General features: G+C 33.7%; 1 protein-coding gene across 1 annotated transcript; it reads left to right on the top strand.

Annotated features, from left to right (window-relative positions):
- The first annotated feature begins 13,684 nt into the window (after window positions 1–13,684).
- Window positions 13,685–15,052, top strand: LOC120129077 (probable serine/threonine-protein kinase ifkB). Its single transcript, XM_039146674.1, has 2 exons — window positions 13,685–14,019; window positions 14,610–15,052. The coding sequence occupies exons 1-2, from the start codon at window positions 13,750–13,752 to the stop codon at window positions 14,979–14,981; spliced, it is 642 nt and encodes a 213-aa protein (XP_039002605.1). The 5' UTR covers window positions 13,685–13,749; the 3' UTR covers window positions 14,982–15,052.
- The last annotated feature ends 8,242 nt before the right edge of the window (window positions 15,053–23,294 follow it).

Here is a 23,294-nt window from a genome sequence, read left to right as displayed (position 1 = left end):
ATTTATCGTGATGTCGTTTGGAGTTGCATGCACCAGATGCTTTTATGCATTTAATGAACAGAATTTTCCAACCGTATTTAGATCAGTTTGCTGTGGTGTTTATTGATGATATTTTAATATATTCAAAGTCAGAAGAAGAGCATAGTTCACACTTACAGATTGTTTTACAGATTTTACGAGACAAGAAGCTTTATGCTAAATTTTCTAAATGTGAATTCTGGTTGAATGAAGTGGCATTCCTTGGACATGTAATTTCTAAAGAAGGAGTTCGAGTGGATCCCCAAAAGATTAAAGCTATTATGGAGTGGGAAGTTCCAAAGAATGTATCGGAAGTTAGAAGTTTTCTGGGGTTAGCTGGTTATTATCGAAGGTTTGTTAAAAACTTTTCGATTATAGCATTACCCCTGACTAAACTGTTGAAAAAGGAAGTAAAATTTGTTTGGACTCAAGAATGTCAAGAGAGTTTTGAAAAGTTAAAGAAGATTCTTACAGAAGCTCCAGTGTTAGTTCAACCCGAGTTTGGAAAGAACTTTATAGTGTATAGTGATACGTCTTATAGTGGTTTGGGATGCGTATTAATACAAGAAGGTAAAGTGGTAGCCTATCCTTCGAGACAACTAAAACCGCACGAGAAAAATTATCCAACACACGACCTAGAGATGGCGGCAGTAGTGTTTGCTTTAAAGATCTAGCATCACTACTTGTATGGTGAAAAGTGCTACTTGTATACGGATCATAAGAGCTTAAAATACTTGATGACTCAGAAAGAGTTGAATTTAAGACAAAGAAGATGGGTGGAATTTCTCAAGGATTATGATGTGGTGATTGATTTCCATCCTGGAAAGGCAAATGTGGTAGCTGATGCCTTGAGTCGAAAGACGTTTGCAGCTTTGCGAACTCTTGATGCTAGATTATCGTTAAGAGAAGATGGTGCAATTTGTGCAGAACTGATGGTCAAGCTCGTATGGCTAAATCGAATTAAAGAATTACAAGTTAAAGATGAAAAGTGTTTAAAGAGGATACAACAGATAAAGAATGGAGAGGGTACAGATTATGAGATTAAGTCTGATGAGAACTTGTATTATCAAGAAAGATTAGTAATTCCAGATGATGATGAATTAAAGAATGATTTGTTAACGGAAGCTCATTGTAGTCCATTGACAATGCATCCGGGAGGGAACAAAATGTATATGGATCTCAAGAGTCGATATTGGTGGCCGGGAATGAAGAAAAACATTAAATATTTTTATCAAAGTGTTTAACTTGTCAACAAGTCAAAGCTGAACATCAAGTTTCGTCAGGATTGTTACAACCGATTTCAATTCCTTAATGGAAATGAGAAAACATAACGATGGATTTTGTGACGGGTTTGCCTTTAACTCCGAACAAAAAGGATTCAATCTTGGTAATCGTGGATAGATTGACTAAGTCAGCCCATTTTATTCCAGTACGAAATGATTTCTCCATGGATAGGTATGCTAAGTTGTATATTAGAGAGATTATACGGTTGCATGGTGTACCTATTTCCATAGTTTATGATCGGGATCCTAGATTCACATCACGGTTTTGGAAGTCATTACATAGAGCATTGGGAACTCGGTTAAACTTCAGTACAGCGTTTCATCCTCAAACCGATGGTCAATCCGAGCGAACTATTCAAATTCTGGAGGATATGCTAAGAGCTTGTGTTATTGAATTCAAAGGATTGTGGGAAAGGTATTTACCACTTGCTGAATTTGCATACAACAATAGTTATCAGTCAAGCATCAAAATGGCTCCCTATGAAGCTCTATATGGAAGAAGATGTTGTACGCCCTTGAACTGGTATGAACTTAAGGATCGAGAAGTTATTGGTCCTGAGTTAATTCAGAATACGGAAGAGAAAGTTCAAGTAATTCAAATAATATGAAAGCTGCAGCTGAGACAGAAATCATGCTGATTTAAAAAGGAAAGAAATTAAATTTCAAGTCGGAGATAAAGTGTTCTTGAAAGTGTCTCCGTGGAAGAAAATATTGAGGTTTGGACGTAAAGGAAAGTTGAGTCCTCGGTTCATTGGACCTTATGAGATTACTAAGAGGGTAGGATCGGTAGCATATCAGTTAGTTTTGCCACCTGAAATGGAAAAGATACACAATGTTTTTCATGTCTCAATGCTTAGAAAATATAGATCTGATCCATCTCACATTGAGACTCCTGAAGAAATTGAAGTCCGACCAGATTTAACTTATGAGGAAGAACTTGTTCAAATATTAGCTCACGAAGTCAAACAACTAAGGAACAAGACTATTCTATTGGTTAAGGTCTTGTGGAGGAATCACAAAGTAGAGGACGAATTTTCTTAAGTACCCCTACCTCTTTGCATAATGAAAATTCGAGGACGATTTTTCTTAAGGGGGAGAGTTGTAACATCCCAAACTATGGGTTAGTGACTTAATTGTAAAGTTTCAGAATTTGGTGATTATAGTAGAAGAATGAATTAGTTCAATGATTTATCTAAATAAATCCTAAAAGTTGTTAGTAATTATTAAAGGAATTAAAGGGCAAAATGATCTTTTTATCTAAAAGATAATTATCTTATCTCTTTATTAAGAGATAAGCATGTAGGGAGATATTTCTCCAGAACTTCTTCCTCTCCTCCCGTATCTCCAAGCTCAAAGGTGAGTCTTCTACTTAGTTAAATATTTGTTAAGTTTAAGATTGGGTTTTGATCATTAGATGATAACTAAGCTTTAAGTTATCTTAAGATCAAAATATAAAGAAGATAGAGAAGATTAAAGATTAGAGGTTCTTGAATGAAATCTTGGAATAGAGTTCATAACTAGAATTGAAAGTTATATTTGACTTGTCATCAATCTAGTTAAGATATACGAAGTGTTAAAAGCGAAATTCAAACATGTTGATTTATTAATGTAATTCTTGAATTACATATGAAGGATAGGATTTGAAGGTTTAAGATGAAATAAATGAGTATAAATTGGTTTAAGGATGTGTACTATAGTTAAGAATGAAAAAGAGGATTAAACATGAAGGATTTAATCCAAAATGAATGAATTTTCGGGTTCAAAAAGAGGATTCTGGGCAGAGTGCATCGATGCACGTTCATAGTGCATCGATGCATCAAGGTTAAAACCCAGAAATTATTTGAAGGTGTATCGATGCATTGGTAGTGCATTGATGCACTCTTTTAAAATAAAAACATCGAATGCAATTCATTGATCGATGCATAAGTAGTGCATCGATGTATCCCATTAATAATGAAACATCCAATGCAATTGGTGCATCGATGCATCCCAGCAATAATAATACATCGAATACCTTTTATGCACCGATGCATCAGTAGTGCATCGATGTATACATTCATTAAAAGATGAAATTGACTTTTCTCTTAGTCTAAAGAGTGAACCATTAGAGTATATTAGTTATAATACTGATATAAATCCATGTGTGATTATGTAGATACTAAAAGTAAGCTTATTCCGGAACGATCAAAGGATTAGAATCGAATCAAAGCAAAGCTAAGGTGAGTACATACTATATGTATATTATAATGGAATAAGACTTGTGATAAGTCTAATCCCTAAGTTGATTTTTATAATATAGTAGTGGCGAACATGCATATATGATAATTATTGTGATACATGCATAAGACATATATATGTTCATGATATGATATGATATGATATGATATGTGATATGAGAACATGATATGAAGTGATATGAGATACATGATCACAAGAGAAATGATATGAGTACATGAACATATGAAATATAACAATAATGCCCATAGTATACGATATGAGAACTATAGGTGTAATTGGCATGCCAAGAGTCGAGGGTATAATAGTCCTTCGGGATGTAGGGGTCCTACGGGACATAGATAATAGTCCTACGGGACGAATACTGAACTAAGGTTCGGTGCCCCATGTGGGAATTGATAAATGTTGTGGTGACAACATTAGTGCACAACCTCAATGTACTCACATACCTCTATTCTCAATAATATACATGGGTATGCAATTGAAATACCGATTTACAGTGAAAGTGATACAAGAAGTAAGTTTCGTATGTGCATTATATGTTATCGTGCGATAGATACCTGCATATTGAAATGTCATGATCCAATGGTAAGTATGAACATTCATAAGTTTATTGTTGCATATTCATTTATTGCCTCACTAAGTATATGACTAGCGTGTAAGTGATTTACACGTAGGTACCAAGAATCAAGAAAAGTGGAAATAGAAGTAGCACGGACAGCAATACTACTAAGAGATCAGATCAGAAGTAATTGACAAAGTATGTACTTGGTTATGCATAGAATGTTGACATGTAATAAGTGTTAATTACGAATACTCTGATCAATTTTGTATTTTATGGTCTTATGTAAATTAATGTATTTCGTTTTAATGAAAGTTTTAAAAATTCCCGGGATTTTCCATAAGAGTCAAAGTTTGAAAAGTCAATGTGACACGTCAGACTTGTATTCGGGTTGGATATGAGTTAAGGGTGTTACAAGTATTGTTGAGCTTGACTCGAAAACTCGTGAGCTTAAAATTTTTAAGTTTGAATCAAACTTGAAATCATGAATTGAAGCTTGAAAAAGTTCGTCAAAGCTCAAAATAAAAAAAATCTTGAATTTATCTCGGATATAACTTGTTCGATTATAAACCTAAAATTGTCACAATGTAACTTTTTCATTGCAATAAAAAAATACAATAGATTGTATAATTTTAAATTTAACAAAATAACATTTTAAATTAAAAATCATCTTACGAGTTTGACATTGCTTTTTGAAAAGTATTGTAAGAAGGGTTGGAAAAAATGTGATAAATTATAAACGGAGGCATATTTTCTAAGTGTAAAGATGAAGAATTGAATAATAAATTTATTGATTCATATTCTATTATGTGAGATCTTTACAATGATATATTACATGCTCAAAACGATTGAATAATGAATGAAAAATTAAAGTTCAAAGTAGGGTACATGTGAATTGTATTTGTAAGGAAAATGGAAAAACTCATATCTTACATTGGTGGGATATGAAGCAAGGAAATATTTTATATACACAAACCAACTTATTAGTCATTGAATGACTTTAGTTAAAATTTTCCTTGTGTGCAAGTGAAGGGGTTCTAATTGAAACTAGTTGAACCCATTTTGGTCGGGTGCACCCGCATGATGTGGGTGATGCAAATGTCTTGATTAGTTGAAATATTATTAATATCTTTTGATTATTCTAAATTAAAAAAGATATTATATGTTTTTCTTTTAATTAGATTACTAATATTGTATGACGTGCAATTCAAGAATATATTCGATATGATACGGTATTAATTGATTATTTTCAAATTAATTCATATACTCAATAGTGACCTCGTTTTTTTTAAATATATTATTTCCAAGTTTCTCCTATGTGAAACCACTATATATATCATGATAACCTACTAGGTTATACACAGTTCAAAAAAAAATTCTTCTTTTTTCGTTGATATTCTCTATCAAGCTAAAGTTTGTGGTCTCGTAAGTTGTGTTACAGTGCGCTGATCATATCGTTTTTATATCTTAGAAGACAAACGACAAAAACATCTCGAGCACCAAGGAGTGACCGGAAATTTGTTTTAAGGAAACTGCGTAATCGCATGCCTCAACTAGTTTCAAGTTCGATATTCTGGCAATACATGGGTGATTCAATCTTAAATTGTATCTCTTCCCTTTTAATAATAATAAAAGTTCTATTTTTTTATTTTTGTTTCTGATTGTGTCACAAGAAGATACTTTTAAAATTGATTTTGAAAAAATAAGTTTAAAATTTTGGTGTTTATTATTGATTTAGAAATTTGAGAAGATAAAATGTTTGTTTTAATCATTATATTGTAAAATAAAAATATATTATTTTAAATTTATTTATATTCTAATATATTAAATATATCAATTTAAATTATAATAAAATACATTATTCTTTTAAAGATATTAACAATGAACCATTGAAAAGGAACAATAATTATATATTTATAATTTATAAAAATGGATTTTCATTTTTTTTCCCTGGGTGAAGCGGTGGTAGAACCTATGAGTTTAAAAGGATAAAAAGATAAGTTTATCTCTAAATCGAATTTTATCTCTAAAAAGCTGAAAAAAGCAGCTTTTGATGTTGGTTCAATTTTAATGTTCGAAATGTAGATTTTATCTTGCTTAGGTAATCTTTTGACACTTTTTTTTTTACGTTTTAAACGAGCCTTTAAGTCAAAAAAGTAATATCAAACTTACCCAAGTTATCATACAATATATATGGTATGGTATAGTATGGTATAATAGCACTACCCATTAATAGCAACTAGCAAGGATGGACCGAGGGTTGCGGTAGCACCCCAAAAATATTTAAATTCCTTTATAGTTTAAATATTTTCTTCTTATTTTATTTTGATAATTTAATCTTTCACCCCTTAGAATTTTATATTTTGCACCCCTAATAATAATAAACATACATTTTGATCTAAATTAAAGATTTAAACTATTTAGATGAAATTAGAAGTGAAATTGGGATTAAATTGAATAAAAAGTATGGGAACAGAATGTACAAAATAGTTGGGCTGATTTAAAAAACGATAAAAATGGGAGAGTTATAAAACAATTTCCCCTTTCAAATACAATAAAATGCATAGTGCACTTGTGTTCTGTTTTTCACGAAGTACAACGAAATTTTCTTTAGCGGCGTTTTTAAATAAAACGCCACAAATTTGAATAAAGAGCGGTGTTTACAGGTAAAACGACGTGAAATAAAGATATTAACAGCATTTTAAATAAAACAACCACGACCAAGACCGTGCGAGAGTCCCCCTTGTTCTCTATCACTCAACAAGGAAGTGGGAAAGCCAAGCCTTAAATACCATTCACAATAGTGTTTCCAATACTATGTGGGATTGAGCATTACTAAACTTGTTCCCATACTATGTGGGATTGAGCCTTAAATAGTGATATTATTTTGAATGTTTTGCTTAAAATTGCAATAATCGCGATTGATAGTAGATTGACTTTTATTAGACATTTATCGTATAATACTAATGCAATGGTTATTCAGTTGTTTTAAGGTGCATGATTGTTAATTGTTTCCTGAATAATCACATTGTATTGGAAACAAGTGTTGGTAATGCTCAATCCCACATAGTATTGGAAACACTATTGGGAATGGTATTTAAGGCTTGGCTTTCCCACTTCCTTGTTGAGTGATAGAGAACAAGGGGAATTCTCGCGCGCCGCCGCCGTCGCCGTCTCGTCTCCGTCTCGTCTCCGTCTCCGTCTCCGTCTCCGGTCGTGGTCGTGGTCTTCGTACACGTCCGCGAATAATATCTTTTAGAGAAAATCTTAAGAAACAAATGCAATACCACCAGTCGTTGCGATTTTGGACTATCGCAACGAATTTGGAATAAATCGCAACGCGAACTTGGACTATCGCATGAGAATGTAAATCGCAATGCGATAGTCGACTATCGCAATGTGAATATTTAAATCGCAAATCGCATTGCGATAGTCCAAGTTCTCATTGCGATAGTCGACTATCGCATTGCGATTTTACATATTCGCATTGCGATAGTCCAGTTCGCATTGCATAGTTCGTGTTGCGAAGTGTTCGCGATAGCGACTGCATGCGATACCGATTGCGATCCCGTTGCGATAGTCGAAGTCGCGTTGCGAATCTTAACTCGATACCGGAGATTGAATTTCGATCGCATTAGTTGTCATTTTGGAAAATCCAAAAAAAGTTGGTTAAAATCGTATATTATAAGGTATTTTTGGTCAATGAGGTTATTTTCTCTTTTTATAAACACTGTAATAATCATGCACTTTAGTGCTGTTTTTGTAATAAACGTCGCTATAGTTATAAACTTTAGCAGCATTTTTGTAATAAACGCCGCAATTGTACAATCCTTTTAACCCATCGGGTTCCAAATACATAATTGTTTCATTCCCATTTTCACAGTGAAGCCACCACCATGCAACCATCACCACAACCGCAACATCACGCCGCCATCGTCGATTTTCGGTCACCAACAGGTATAGTTTGAAAACACCCAAATTAATCTCGATCTTTCAGTTCTCTTTTTCTTTCAAACTGATTTACAATCCTTAACCCAACACAACTACCGTAGCGCAGCCACCATCAGAAACGAGTATCGTTGTCGTCACACTCTTCCGGCCAACCACCAAGTATGTCTTTGACTTCATTCCATTCCTTTTAAGCCCTCCATAAGCAAATGTGTATTTTGCATTGATTCCATTCCTCGGCAGCTTCAACAAAATTAGGTAATGACCAATGCTCAATGTACACCCTATTTCTCGTAATAACACAGATTTGTCATTGATTCCATTCCTTGGTTTCGCTTATTCAATCTCCCGTAACCCTAGATCTTATTTTGTTTCTTATTTAGAGTTGAGGTATTTAGTATTCGGTCTTCCTGAATTAATTTATATTTAAATTATTTTAGTTTTCCAGTTTCCATTTTTCTTCAATTGATTTAGATTCAAGCCTAACAGCATTATAAGCTTTATAAGATCGTTGCTTTTGCTTTCTGTTTGTACCTTGATTCCAAGTAATACTAATGATTAGGGCTTACTTGGGGTCTACTAGTTTGGATTTTGCTTGTGCTTGAATTTAGGATTTTTAAAATACTTATTTTTCATCAAAAGTATTTGCTTTATTACAGGATGGTTATATATATATATATGAACAAAGTACCATAGATTAGTTGGAACCATTTAAGAATATCTCGAACCATAAGTTGCTTAGTGTTCAATAGGCCGGCTGTTATCTTTTAGGTTTTAATGAACAGTAGACTGTATCTTTGTTCAGGTCACTCCATAAGCCCTCCATAAGCCCTCCATAAGCGAGCAAATGTGTATTTATTTGTCTGTACAGCTAATAACACAGATTGGGTAATGACCAATGCTCAACGTACACCCTATTTCCCATATCATTAAGCAAACGAAAATTATTTATATTATTAATTAATTTTTTGCAACACTTAATTTTTATTATACATTGTAGAAAATACGTATTGTTGTAAAGTTGGACGAATAAAACTCTTCGACATGGCACATACAAAAAAAAATGACACTTCTATGACTAATGAAGCTGTAGAAATTATGGTATATTTATTGGACAGAAGATTTGAATTATGTTATATTTATATCTATAGTATTACATTCTTATTTAAAATAATTATTGAATTGATTATTAGGAAAAATTGAGGGTAAAAAGGCTACATTGTAGAAAAATACGTATTGTTGTAAAGTTGGACGAATAAAACTCTTCGACATGGCACATACAAAAAAAAAATGACACTTCTATGACTAATGAAGCTGTAGAAATTATGGTATATTTATTGGACAGAAGATTTGAATTATGTTATATTTATATCTATAGTATTACATTCTTATTTAAAATAATTATTGAATTGATTATTAGGAAAAATTGAGGGGTAAAAAGGCTAAGTATGAAGCTACGACTTCAAGTCATGGTATTGTTATTGAGGATGACATCGAAAATCAAGTTATTAATGAAGTTTTGGGTCCTGAAAGATATGGTCAGGTTCGTTGTCAATGATCATTCGTTACTCTAACCAAATATTTTGAATTCAGTTCATCTCAGTACATGTCATCACAGAGTGAGTCTTCCCAATTAGAAGTTAATCATTTAAAACAACAGTTGGCTGAAATGGATCAAAAAGTTGCTCAAATGAAAGTCGTAAATGAAGCGAGGGAAGCAAAGAGAGAAACAACATATCAGAAAAAATGTGAAGAATTTGAAAATCGACTTGAATCTATGATGCATATGATATGAAGAAATCAACCCCAGAGTCCACCATCTTAGGTGTAATTTTAGATATATGCTTTGTTTATTATGGTTAACAATGTTGAACTACATTATATTTTACGTTAATGTAAACTTTGATTTATTATTATGGAGTTCAGGTTGGTTGTTATGGATTTCAAGTTTGTTGTTATGGATGTCAAGTTTATTGGATAATGCTACAGGTTAAACATTTAAATTTTGGGTATAAAAGAGCAGAAAACAACATCAGCAAAATTTGTGTTAATTAGTGGCATTTGTTATACAAACGCCACTACATACATACTCAATATCGGTGTTTTAGAAATAAATGCCACTAAAGTTCTAGATCTTTTGCAGCTTTTATATAGAAAATGCTACTATAGTCATTGTCAATAGCGGCGTTTTACATTCACAAATGCCGCTATATGTCATGATCTTTACCGGCGTTTTGGGAACAAACACCACTATATGTCAGAATATTTAGCGGCGTTTGTTTACAAAAGCCACAAAAAATATATATAACTGCGTTTTCAACAACTCAACTAAATATCATAACCTTTAGTGGCGTTTGTGAAAAAAACGCCGCTAAAAATTATAACCTTTAGCGGAGTTTGTGGACTACAAACGCCGTTACATTTTGTGGCGTTGGTTTTAGCGGCGCTTTTGGCGGCATTTTTTGTTTTGCCACAAGGGATTTTAGCAGAACTTAAAAACGCAATTATATGACTGAAAAAACGCTGGTAAAAACCTGTTTTGCTGTAGTGACGACAAAAGAAAATTCATTTGACTTATATTTTTTGTCCTAATTTTCTCTCAAATTTTTATATTTTCTTGATTGTTTCTTAAATTTCAAGCATCAAAGAATCAAATCTTGTGCCATAGTTGATGAAGCTCGTGATGAATCGAAAAGGGAGTAAATGACAATTGTGTTGAAATATGTTGATAAAGAAGATTTTATACATGGTTTTTTTTTTTACTAAATCCATGTGAAGGAAACTACTTCATCCGCATTGAAGAAATATATTTGTAATGTTCTTTCACATCATTGTTTTAATGTGAAAGATATAAGAGGTCAATGATATGATTGAGCTGTAATATGCGCAGAAAATTAAATGGTTTGCAGGCATTACACTTTAAAAATGTCCATTTGCTTGTTACATCCATTGCCTTGCTCATAGATTACAGTTGACTTTGGTGGCAACATCCAAAGAAGTGATTCTAATAGCACAATTTTTTTCACATTTGACTATCATCATAAATTTAGTTACCTCTTCATGCAAGAGACAAGATCATTTGAGAGATGAACAAGCAAGCCATATTGCAAATATGATTGTTATTGATGGGTTAGACATGAAATGAAAAAAAATCATATTGACATTTTACAACGTACGAGAGATATAAGGTGGGGTTCACATTTAACTTCTCTTCGTAGTTTGCTCAAGATGTTTGATGCCACTTGTTATGTTATTAAGAACATCATAAATCATGGAAATTTAACTCGAAGAAGTGAAGTAGATAGTGTTTATGATGTGATGACATTTTTTGAGCTTGTATTCATCTTGCAACTCATGCTAGATATTCTAAGCATCTCTGATTATCTTAGTCAATCTTTGCAACATAAATATCAATATATACTAAATGCTTTACATTTAGTATTAAGTTCAAAAAAGATTATACAAAAGTTCATAGAAGAAGGGTGGGATCCTTTACTTGAAAAGATAATATCATTTTATGATAAATGTGATATAGAGATACTTGATATGAATTCTTTGTAAAGGTGGCAGAGGGAGGTATCGTCTTCAATGAGATTCCATCTCAATTGGGCATCTCTATTGAGTTTATATATTTATCTCTGGTATTGATTCTTAAATGCATGAGATGAACATTATATTCAAAGATGGCATGGTGGAGTTACTTAAGCTTAGTTCTGCTTTGGATCCAAGAGATGGTTTTAAGTCATTTTGCATTGATAATATATGCAAGCTTGCAGATAAATTTTACCCAAAAGACTTTACGAAGTAGGAAAGATTGCACTTAAAAGTTTGATTAAAACAATTTGAATTATAAACTCGAGGGAAACTGGAATTGAGAAGGACATCAACAATTTCATAATTTTGTCAAGTGTTAGTAAAGACTTAAAAGTTAGTTATTTATTCCCTTCTTGACCGACTTGTTCGTTTTGTTTTGACTCTTCCTGTTTCTATTGTGACCACGAAACAAACTTTCTTGTCCATGAAGCTAATGAAGACTCACTTGCGTAACAAAATGGATGATGAATTTTTGTCGAGCTACTTAATAACATATATTGAGAAGGAAATTGCTCATGATTTATCAATAGATTCTCTTATTGATGACTTTAATTAATAAAAAATGTCAGACACAATTTCAAATGCCTACTTTTGACAAGTAAGAATATAATATTTGTAATATTTTGTAGCTTCCTAATTATCAGGTATATTGGAAGTTGTTTTTACTTTGTTCTTAAGTATTTTAGGAGTTATCTTATAACTCCAATTTCTATAGTTAGTAAGGTTTCGTCATCTCTAACAGATAAAACTTTAGTATATTGATGCATATTGTAAATCATTGTTGTTTTGGAATAGAAAAGCGGAGAATGAAGAAAAATGTTATTTGATTTGCATATTTCTCTTACTAATTACTATAGTTGTTACTTTATATTAATTATATTATTATAGTTTTATTAAAAATAAAATATTACATTTTTTAATGCAAAATCATGCGTTGGTCATCGGCAATTAACACTTGTTTACAATTAAATTTGCATGGGAAAGCTAAAGGTGACTAATTAGGGCGGATGTTGGGTTGGAAGAACAGTGAAGGAAGAAGAAGAGGGGGGCGTTTATTAGTGGGATTTATCCTGTTGTGGAATCTCTTCTGAAATGTGCAGACTGCCCCACTCTGACACCAATTTGCTATGAGCCACCCCTTTTTCTCTTCTCTCTCTTTAGGCTCACCACTGCTCAAATATTCCCTTCCTTCCACTTCCTGGGATTTATCACTCTCCTTTTTTTTTCTTTTTTATTACTCACATCATTACTGTTAAATAATTCCCATTCAATCCTTTGCACGTTGAGTGTTTTGGAAACTTCCCCTTAGTGGTCTCCCCGTGTGCTCCTTTGCCTACGCCTTCTCTCTTTCATATCCTATGCTACAATACTAAACCAATTGAACCCATAATGCTTCATCCTAGTATCGTACCCCATGATTATAAATGGGATGTTTAGTTCAACTGAAAAATTAATTATCTAAAGTTTATTTATCCGTTGGTTAATTAGAGAATTTACATTTTAGCCCATTTAAATAATAATAGTTCAATTCAATACATTTCAACATAAAAAAATAATTTAATCCCTCTAGAAATTTATATTTAAAACTTGGTCCCAACAAGAATTCATTCTTCTTTTTGTAAACAAGTTTCCTTTTGGTCTCGTTCAAAAACAAGAAACTTTAAAACAAAGCTCCGGCATTCTTTTCGGTAACATCATTCTCGGCTTTAGATCTCTTATTTCTAAATACTTATTATATTATCAAAAATCTAAATAAAATATTTCGTTTCGGAAACAAAGATTTCATTTCCCCCGACGCTCACGACACTACAATCTCATCACGCGCCTCCGCTGCGAGTGTCATCTTTTAAAATCCCATCCACAGATGCAAGGCAAAATGCAACCCGCAGTGGTTCTCTGTTGATGACAGGTGTGAGCCCATACAGGGTGATATTCGTTAATCTACCACGCGCAGTTACGGGAAGCGCGTAGACTTTTTTCTTTTCTTTTTCCCACCCAAAGGAGAGAAATTCTTTTTATACAAAGACGCCCTTAGTTCCTTTTTCTCCTAGACGCTCTCTTTCAATTTCCTCACCATTTCTCGATTTTCGTTGGTATTCTGCGTTAGTAATGAACATGGCGACCATAACGGAATCTTTGGAAAGGTCCCTTAAAAACTGTTCTCTGAACCACGAAAGAAGAAGCAGCGACACCGGCGGCGGTGGCGGGGGAGGAGGAGGCCGTGAAGATGGATTAACACGGAGGAGGTCTTCGACATCGGACGATAACAACAACAGCAGCAACAACAACAATCTACCAATCACCGGTTCTGACAGAAGCTTGGAGCTCAACTCCCATCTCTCTCTTCCTTACCATTGGGAACAATGCCTTGATCTTAAGGTTGGTTTAACCGTCGGGAAAAATTTTAAAACTGTTTTTTAGTCGTTTTCGTGTTCCGGACGCAATTAATGTGAAAACCATGGCAGATCTTGCTCCCTTTCCTTTGTTGGGTATTTCATGATTTCCTTCTTTAATGTTTCTCTTCAGTCTTTTCTTTGTATTTATTGCTTCCCTGATGAAATGTCTCCTTTAATCTCCCACAAGCATGCTAACCGTAAAGGAACCCTAGAAAACAAACAAGCAAACATATATCCTTTCTTTTTGCTAAACCAAATGGAATTGTGAATTCCTGAGCTGAGAGTTCATGCATATATCAGATGTACTTTCCTATGCAAAATGAAATTGAAAATAGGTAAAAACTAAAACATTAATCATCCTTGTAGATTACAGTAGCACTAGTCTTTCAAATTTTCTGGGTAATCATAGATTTAAATAGCCGTCTTTGTACAGAAGTAAATGTATTACTCAAAATTGTTATTGTACGATTACACACAATGTTCACAATAAACGTAAAGCAATCGAAAAATTCGATCGCAACTGGAATTTAAATCCCTTGTTACAATGCGTCTTATTTCTGTTGTTGTTGGTAGACAGGGGAGATCTATTACATAAACTGGAGGAACGGGATGAAGGCAAGGGAGGATCCGAGGACAGCAGCCCAGTACAGCGGAGGTTTTTACTCAGAGGGAGAAGAGGAAGACGACGATGACGAGGAAGATGATTATAGCTCGTATGGCAGTGAAGAGTCGCCATCGGAGACATCTCCTTGTTCCACAAGAGAAAGAGGGAATTGCAACAACAGCAACCACCATCGGGTAGAGAGAGACAAAGATAATGTATTGGTTGTGGCTGGTTGCAAGAGCTGTCTTATGTATTTCATGGTCCCCAAACAAGTTGAAGATTGCCCCAAATGTAATGGTCAACTTCTTCACTTTGATCGATCCGAAAGCAGCTCTCCTTGAAACCAGATTCGTCTCTTCTTTCTCCTTCAGCTCTCTTAATTATCTGGGTTTTCTCTAGTGTGGAATGGTAACATATTAGACAAATGAATTATCTACTTGAAGCTTTGATTCTTCTTCACTTTGGCTCTTGATAAATCCATGTTTATTTCTCCTAGATATTCATCAATCAAATCAAGTTTACCTAGCAAGCAGCTAACATTTTGAAATTTTTTGTGCCCTTCCACTAAAGTTAAATCAGTAATTTGACATTTATTAATTATTTTAAAGGAGTTTTGATCGGGTCAAATTCTTATTCCTAAACACGCCTATAAGTTTGTATATTTTTTTTTCTAGCTTATCCTCTTTATTTGAAAAGGGTCAATAAAACCTCGTTTTGATGACAATGTTAGTTCCCTGAGCCTTGACGTTTCAGGCTATTCGATGGGAAAAAAATGTTTGCTTGAATTTCATCCTATATAAATTATATATGTTTTTCCTTCAAATTTTATTATATTTTAAATTCCAACGTTTTTGCAGACTTGAATTGTAATTATCAAATCCATTATCTTTTATTATATTTATTATTTATTTGAATTTTAAAAAAATGTTTCTAAATAGTAAATAGATAAGTGGGGTTCGACGAATTTAAATAACAGATATTTTAAAAAAATCAAAATTTTGTTACACTTTAATCTTAGTTATAGATGATAACAACTGAATGAATAGATAACGTTAATTTCAATTTTTTTTTAAATAATGACGTAATTTTATATGCATATAATACATAGGCAAAATTTTCTTTTTATTTAAATTTAATTTAATAAATTTATTGTTACCAACAAGGGTTGGTTCAGATAGTAAGCAACTTAATATCGCTTAAGTAAGGTCTTTAGTTTGAGTCTTTGTGTATGTAAAAAATCCCTACTAGGAGATTCACCTACCAAAATTAAGTATACGACATGGATCGATCCAAATTAATCAAAATGAAAGCTTCGAACATTGATAAGTTTCAATTGCTGCTTCATCTGCTTGTTTTGACTGAACATCATTATCATATAATTAATTCTAATTATTTGACTATATTCTTTTGCGTTGCATTAAATTAAAATTAAGTATTTTGTTTATTGCTGTTATTGCTCAACTATCCTTCAATTTGTGCTTTATTATACATGTTTAGGTGATTAATCCTTCAATTCTAATTATTATAGCATCCTCTTTTAACCATACATTTCATGGACTTAGTGAGACATAATGAGCATAATAAAACATTTAAAAACACTTGCTTATACATTTCATTGAAAACATTTCATATAGAAACCAATATACACTTCATGAAAACATCATATATTGTTACACATTGTTCAAATTATATCAATTTGTTTTATTAGCCCAACGTATATCACTGAGAAATCAAAATATGCGAGTATATTGAGGTTGTGCACTATAATTGCAGTCGAAGCTGCCGCGTAGAATTTGCACCGAAGTGCCGCGTAGAATTTACACCGAAGTGCCACGTAGAATATGCACCGAAGTGCCACATAGATTTGTCCTGAAAGACCGCATAGAATTTGTCCCGAAGGACCGTGTAGAACCCTCGACTCTTGGCATGCCAACTGTACCTCTAATTCTCATAACATATACTTTGGGCTTTAACATATAATTATTTCACATTTCATTATTCAAAGTATCTTTTATTCACATAGAACATTTTCACGTAGAGCACATTCACATATAACACATTCACGTACTAAAAAAATAAAAAAAATCAGAAATACAATTTATATAAAACATTATAAAAATATTGCATTAAATAAATAAAATTATTTTCGATTGAAAACCTTCGAGGTTGGCTTATCGAAAGCCGTCCTCATATATAATATAAAATAAATAAGTTGCATTCACCTTTGCCTCACGTAAGTCCTAAAAGAAACCCTTTTAACTTTCGTTCAATCTCTTCACTATGTCAATTCGTTTTGTACGCTTTCAATCCAAATCTACACAACATGTCCGAGATTAATGGTTAACCAAATGGCATTTACATAAACGAAATGAACCACCTAATTTAACATTTCAGACTAAATAGTATCGATACTCTACCCACAATAATGATACTTATCTTCTATGGTACCGATACCTTCTTCAGTATCGATACCATTATGACATTCTGGAATTTTATCTTCAATTACAGTATCAATACCTCCACATCAATATCGATACTACTTCAACTAGTATTGATATTGTTCATCCGATTCGTACAATTTCTTTCAATTTAACCTTATAGTATCGGTACTGTTCTTCCAGTATCGATACTCTTACCCATATTTCACTTAATTCATTTCGAATTTTACTCAAAACTCACCTAAATCCCATACCTCTAACTCCATTCAAGCCCTTAAACTCAATAACACTTATCTCACACAACTTATATCCATTAATCCCCTTTTAACATCCAAAATTCTCCATGAAATACTTAAAGCTAAAAAATATACTCATCATTCAAACATGTTCTTAATCATTTCTAATACTTCAAACACCTTATTTATACCTTTAAAAATTCAAATATACCTTTAAAATGCAATAAATACTCAAATTTCATCAATTCCTTTTAAAAACTCATTTTACTAATTCACCAATAATTTCTCAATCTCTTAGCTTCTAATCATCTTTAAACTTCCTTAAGCTTCTATACCACCTAAAGATTCAAAACCAAACCAAAAATAAAAGGAACAACCAACTTTAAGATATCTCACCTTAGCTATGGAACTTCACGGTAGAACAAGGAAAAAGAGAACATGAATAGAAGAGTTCCAGACTTTTCCATTTCCTTTATTTCCCACATGTTATATTAACATTGAAAATGAATTTTAAATTCATTTCATTCCAAAAGACCATTTTGTCCTTCCATTCTTCAATCTTTAATAATAAGTCCTAGACAAAAATTTCCAAATCAGTCCTTGAACTTTTCAATTTAACAAAATTTAATCGCTAAATTTTAAATCCTTACATTTTAGTCACTGGCCCGATGTTTGAGGTATTACACCTAATTTGTATAATCATACATTTATTGTGTTAGCTCTTACTTGAAAATGGAAATTATTATTAAAAAAGAATCATTGTAATTGTAAATTAATCTTAGATATAGATCATATAAAATAAAAGTATTATAAGTATTAAAAAACTAAAATCTTAAAATTCATGTCAAATCTTATAACTATAAATATTTAGTAAAAGGGTACATGCTATTTCTGTATTAAAAAAAACTTATATGACGCTCGTATTTTTTAGAATTATAATACTTTTATATTTAATTTTTCTATCACTGATTATTTAATAAATATTATTATTTTATTTATTAAATAATCAATGACAAAAAATCTTACTATCTTTTACCACGTAAAATTAAATAATAATATTTAAAAACTAAACATAACATATTTTTATTTAATAAATAATATTAATAATTAATTATATTTTAACATTTTAAATTTAAAATATTTATATATATATTTTTTAAAAATAACCCATGAACTTTAAAAATCAATTTGACCATCAAACTTAAAAAAATTAATTTAACACATTTGTTATGTCATCAGTCACGTCACCATTCATCGTGGATTGTTACGTTAATATTATAGACTGTCATGTCAACATTTCAAATCAACATTATAACGGTTAACGACAGAAACCTCTGGTCAAAAGACCATATTGAATTCTGTATTTAAGTTCAATGACCACATATATATATATAAAATTAATGAAGACCAAATTGATTTTTTTTTTTTTTGAAAAATACAATGCCTCGTGTACCCTTTTACTTAAAGAGAAAATCGCCTCAGTGACCAAAAAAAAGTTATAATATACGATTTTAACCAACTTTTTTTGGATTTGCCAAAATGACCAACAAAATCGCAACGCGAAATAAAAATCGCAACGCGATCCCCAGAATCGCAAATCAGTTTCCAAAATCGCAACGCGATTCTTGAAAATCGCAATGCGATAGTACAAATTCGCATTGCGATTTTCAAAAATCGCAACGCGAATATGAAAATCGCAACGCGAACACATAAATCGCAACACGTATCCGTAAATCGCAACGTGTATCCGTAAATCGCAACGCGTATGGGTAAATCGCAATGCGTATCCGTATATCGCAACGCGTATCCGTAAATCGCAACGATAATACATAAAATCGCAACGCGTATCCGTAAATCGCAACGCGATATTTAAAGCGCCATTATAATCGCTACGCGTATTTTATTTTCAAATTACAAAAACGAATATTAAGACAAAATCCCGTAATCGCAACTTATAACCTAAAACCTAAAATCACAACTCAGTCCCATCTCCATCTCTCACTCTCTACGGCGAAGAAATCCGTCCCCATCTCCGAAGATTTCCGTCCCCATCTCCGGCGAAATCCCTCACAACCATTCACGGTCAGAAATCCCTCACAATATTCAGAAATGGAAAATCAACCTCCGAGGGTTAGTTTTTTTAATTATTTTTATTTTGAAATGTTTGCATTATTGTAGGTTTTTCATATTGAAACTGATGATAAGTTTACTGGTCATTTCAATAATAGATTAACCATTTCACTTAGATTTCATTTCGCGTTACGATTCTGTCGTTGCGATTTTCATTTCGCGTTGCTATTCTCTCGTTCCGATTTTCAAGTTAGTATTTGTCTTTGTCTTTGTTCTGTCTTTTGGTTGAAGTAATGCAATCCATTCAAGTTTCAATTTGCAGAAGAGTCGCAACGAGATAAATGAAAATCGCAATGAGAGAATGACTGTCGCAACGAGAGAAATGAAAATCGCAACGAGAGAATCGCAACGCGAAATGAAAATCGCAACGAGAGAATCGCAACGCGAAACCAAAATCGCATTGCGATTTTCATTTCGCGTTGCGATTCTCTCGTTGCGATTTTCATTTCGCGTTGCGATTGTCATCTCGCGTTGCGATTCTCTCGTTGCGATTTTCATTTCAACCAAAAGACAAAACAGTGTTGCAAATTTTAGTTTCAAGAATAAACTACTACTTTTTATGTTTATTGTTTTTGGTATATCTTCACAGTGTAGTTTTTGGTATATCTAACTTGGTATGTTTATTGTTTTTGTAGAAATTTTTTTCGGCTCAATTGACCTTGAGAAATAAAGTCAGCCTGGCCACTACAATTGCAAAGAAGCTTTCACCTGCTCAAAGACAATTGTTTGAGGAAACCTGCTTCGGGCCATGGCTGAGAGTACAGCATCCGGGTGGAGATGCTAATTTGACCCATTTGTGGCTTCAGACCATGACATCAAATCTACCCGACAGTATACAACGTGGTGAGGAAGAGATATGGTTTCATTTTCCACCAGCGTATACTTGTTTTGGGCGGAAGGAGTTCTGCTTAATCACTGGTCTACGATTCGGACACGATGATGTAGGCCGGTACACTCGTCATATCGCCCGCCCATCATGGTTATCCCGGGTTTTTCCGGATGAGTCAATGGAGAAGCCGAACCTACATGTCGACGACCTGAAGAAATTGTTTAATAAGAAAGCTGGTTTCACTCGGATGGATGACGTCGATGTTGTCCGAGTATGCCTTCTACTACTTGTGTATGCCGGCTTTTTAGGCAGAGAGGCCAGACAACCTATTCATCGGGAGCTAATAATATTGGTAGAGGACCTGAATGCATGGAATCTGTTTCCGTGGGGTTCGTATATATGGAAAGCTACCTGGACTAAGTTGTCGTCTACCTTTGATGACCGCAAAAGTTTGCGGGGCGATGGGTCCAAATACACTTTGTCAGGCTTTGTTTGGGCCTTTAAGGTAAGAATTTCTATAATGTTTCTAAAATTATAATTAATTATTTAACAATTACTAATTTTGTTATTATATTGTTTGTAGATTTGGATATTCGAGGCTTTCCCCAGCATGCGTACATATGCAATAAAAACGTCAAATGATATTCCCAGGGCTATTTCCTGGAAGAGGAAAACTCTGTTGGATTGGGAAGACTTAATACCATATGCCACAATAAATAATGTAAGTTAACACAAATACTTTCATATAATATATAAACAAGTTATTAATAGTAGACGTTTAACTTTGTTTGAGTTTTTATATTTTAGGAGGCTAACATTCCATTACAAAGACTGACACCCACGGAGGAAGAGCTTGCCACTGATTGGTGGCAAGCTAGTCAGAATTTTTTTGATGGCACGGATGATGAGCAGCATCCACTTCCTCCAATTCGAGAGCCATCACCTCACCTAGAGCCATCACCCGATCGACCCGACTATACACCTCTAGAACGAGAGCCATCACCTATCCGTCACATCATCGAGCCTCTTCTCCACCATCACCTCATGATAGGCGACCGGCAAAGATGCCACGACTCCTATCTCCCTGTTCTCCACCTCCACCTCAACGGGATGAGTCAAGGGAGTTACGTGATGAGGTCAATGCCTTGCGTGAGGAGATCGGTACTCTACGCGATAACGATGGTGCATGGCGTGTGGAGGTGTCAACTTTACGTGGTGAGGTTGCCGCTCTACGTGAGATGATAGTATCGTTGCAGAATGAGGTTCATACTCTACGCAACGAGGTAAGTTTAAGATTTTCCATATTTAACTTAATGATAAATTTACTCGTAATTTCACTTAGATTAGCCATTTCACTTAGATTGCTTAGTAAATTTATTCGGTTGCTGCCAATTCTGCTAAACTGTATATTCTTTAACACTGTGAAATAGTATTTGTCTTTGTTTTGTCTTTTGGTTGAAAGTAAATTTGTTCGGTTGCTGCCAATTCTGCTAAACTGTGTATTCTTTAACACTGTGAAATAGTATTTGTCTTTGTTTTGTCTTTTGGTTGAAAGTAAATTTGTTCGGTTGCTGCCAATTCTGCTAAACTGTGTATTCTATAACACTGTGAAATAGTATTTGTCTTTGTTTTGTCTTTTGGTTGAAAGTAAATTTGTTCGGTTGCTGCCAATTCTGCTAAACTGTGTATTCTTTAACACTGTGAAATAGTATTTGTCTTTGTTTTGTCTTTTGGTTGAAAGTAAATTTGTTCGGTTGCTGCCAATTCTGCTAAACTGTGTATTCTATAACACTGTGAAATAGTATTTGTCTTTGTTTTGTCTTTTGGTTGAAAGTAAATTTGTTCGGTTGCTGCCAATTCTGCTAAACTGTGTATTCTTTAACACTGTGAAATAGTATTTGTCTTTGTTTTGTCTTTTGGTTGAAAGTAAATTTATCCATTCAAGTTTCAATTTGCAGAAGAAGAAATAGTTTACTTTCGCAACACGAAACTTAAAATCGCAACGCGAAACCAAAATCGCAACGCGAAATGAAAATCGCAACGACAGAATCGCAACGCGAAACCAAAATCGCAACGACAAGATCGCAACGCGAAACCAAAATCGCATTGCGATTTTCATTTCGCGTTGCGATTCTTTCGTTGCGATTTTCATTTCGCATTGCGATTCTGTCGTTGCGATTTTCATTTCGCGTTGCGATTTTGGTTTCGCGTTGCGATTTTAAGTTTCGTGTTGCGAAAGTAAACTATTTCTTCTTCTGCAAATTGAAACTTGAATGGATAAATTTACTTTCAACCAAAAGACAAAACAAAGACAAATACTAACTTCAGGGTATTAGTTTGAAACATATTTTTCTTTGTTATCTGATGCATTTTGTGAACTATGATAGAATAATGACTTGGGTGAATACAATGCAAGTTTGAAACATATTTGTCTTTGTTTTCACTGTTTAAATATCATGTCTGTTTATTTACTGATTTTTGTATTTAATTATTTAGCGGCCCGATAGAGTGGATGCTTTACGTCGGGTTATGCTTGCACGACGGAGTTCACGCATCAGACAGCGTGCACGTGCTATTAAGTCTCCGTACACCCCAATAGTGCGAAGACACCGCAAGAAGAAGCCCGACTCGCCTGTCATCCCTCAAGAGTCCACTCCTATCGTTGAAGAGGCCCCCCTATCATTCCTCGAGAGTCCCCTCCCACCGTTCAAGAGGCCACTGTCATCATTGAAGAGGTCCCTCCCACCATTCAAGAGCCCGATTCACATGGCGTCATATGTAGGCTTCTTGAGAAACCCTCTGACGTGCCGGACATGATGGATTCAAGTTGGCTCTTGTATGAGTTACCGGCCAGTACCATACCGGTATCTGAAGAGGAGAGGGAACAACTACCGGACACAATTCTGGATAACACCCTTTGGGCTAAGACCGCTGTTGATTTTTATCTACATGAGCGGAGCCAGGGGTGTTTCACTGACATATGCAAGCTCACCGATGATATCTATTTGTTGCTTGATCGGT

The sequence above is a fragment of the Hibiscus syriacus genome, unplaced genomic scaffold (genome assembly GCF_006381635.1).
Source record: "Hibiscus syriacus cultivar Baekdansim isolate YM2019G1 unplaced genomic scaffold, ASM638163v2 tig00110483_pilon, whole genome shotgun sequence".
NCBI classification, from domain to species: domain Eukaryota; kingdom Viridiplantae; phylum Streptophyta; class Magnoliopsida; order Malvales; family Malvaceae; genus Hibiscus; species Hibiscus syriacus.
The sequence above is the reverse complement of the archived record's forward strand: the minus strand, read 5'-3'. Positions and strand labels throughout refer to the sequence as shown.

Bases quoted from the DNA above. Each gene is read 5' to 3' on its own strand.
- LOC120129077 (XM_039146674.1), top strand. From the start codon at position 13,750: ATGAACATGGCGACCATAACGGAATCTTTGGAAAGGTCCCTTAAAAAC. The intron at 14,020-14,609 runs GTTGGTTTAACC...TGTTGTTGGTAG, and splicing joins AACAATGCCTTGATCTTAAG to ACAGGGGAGATCTATTACAT.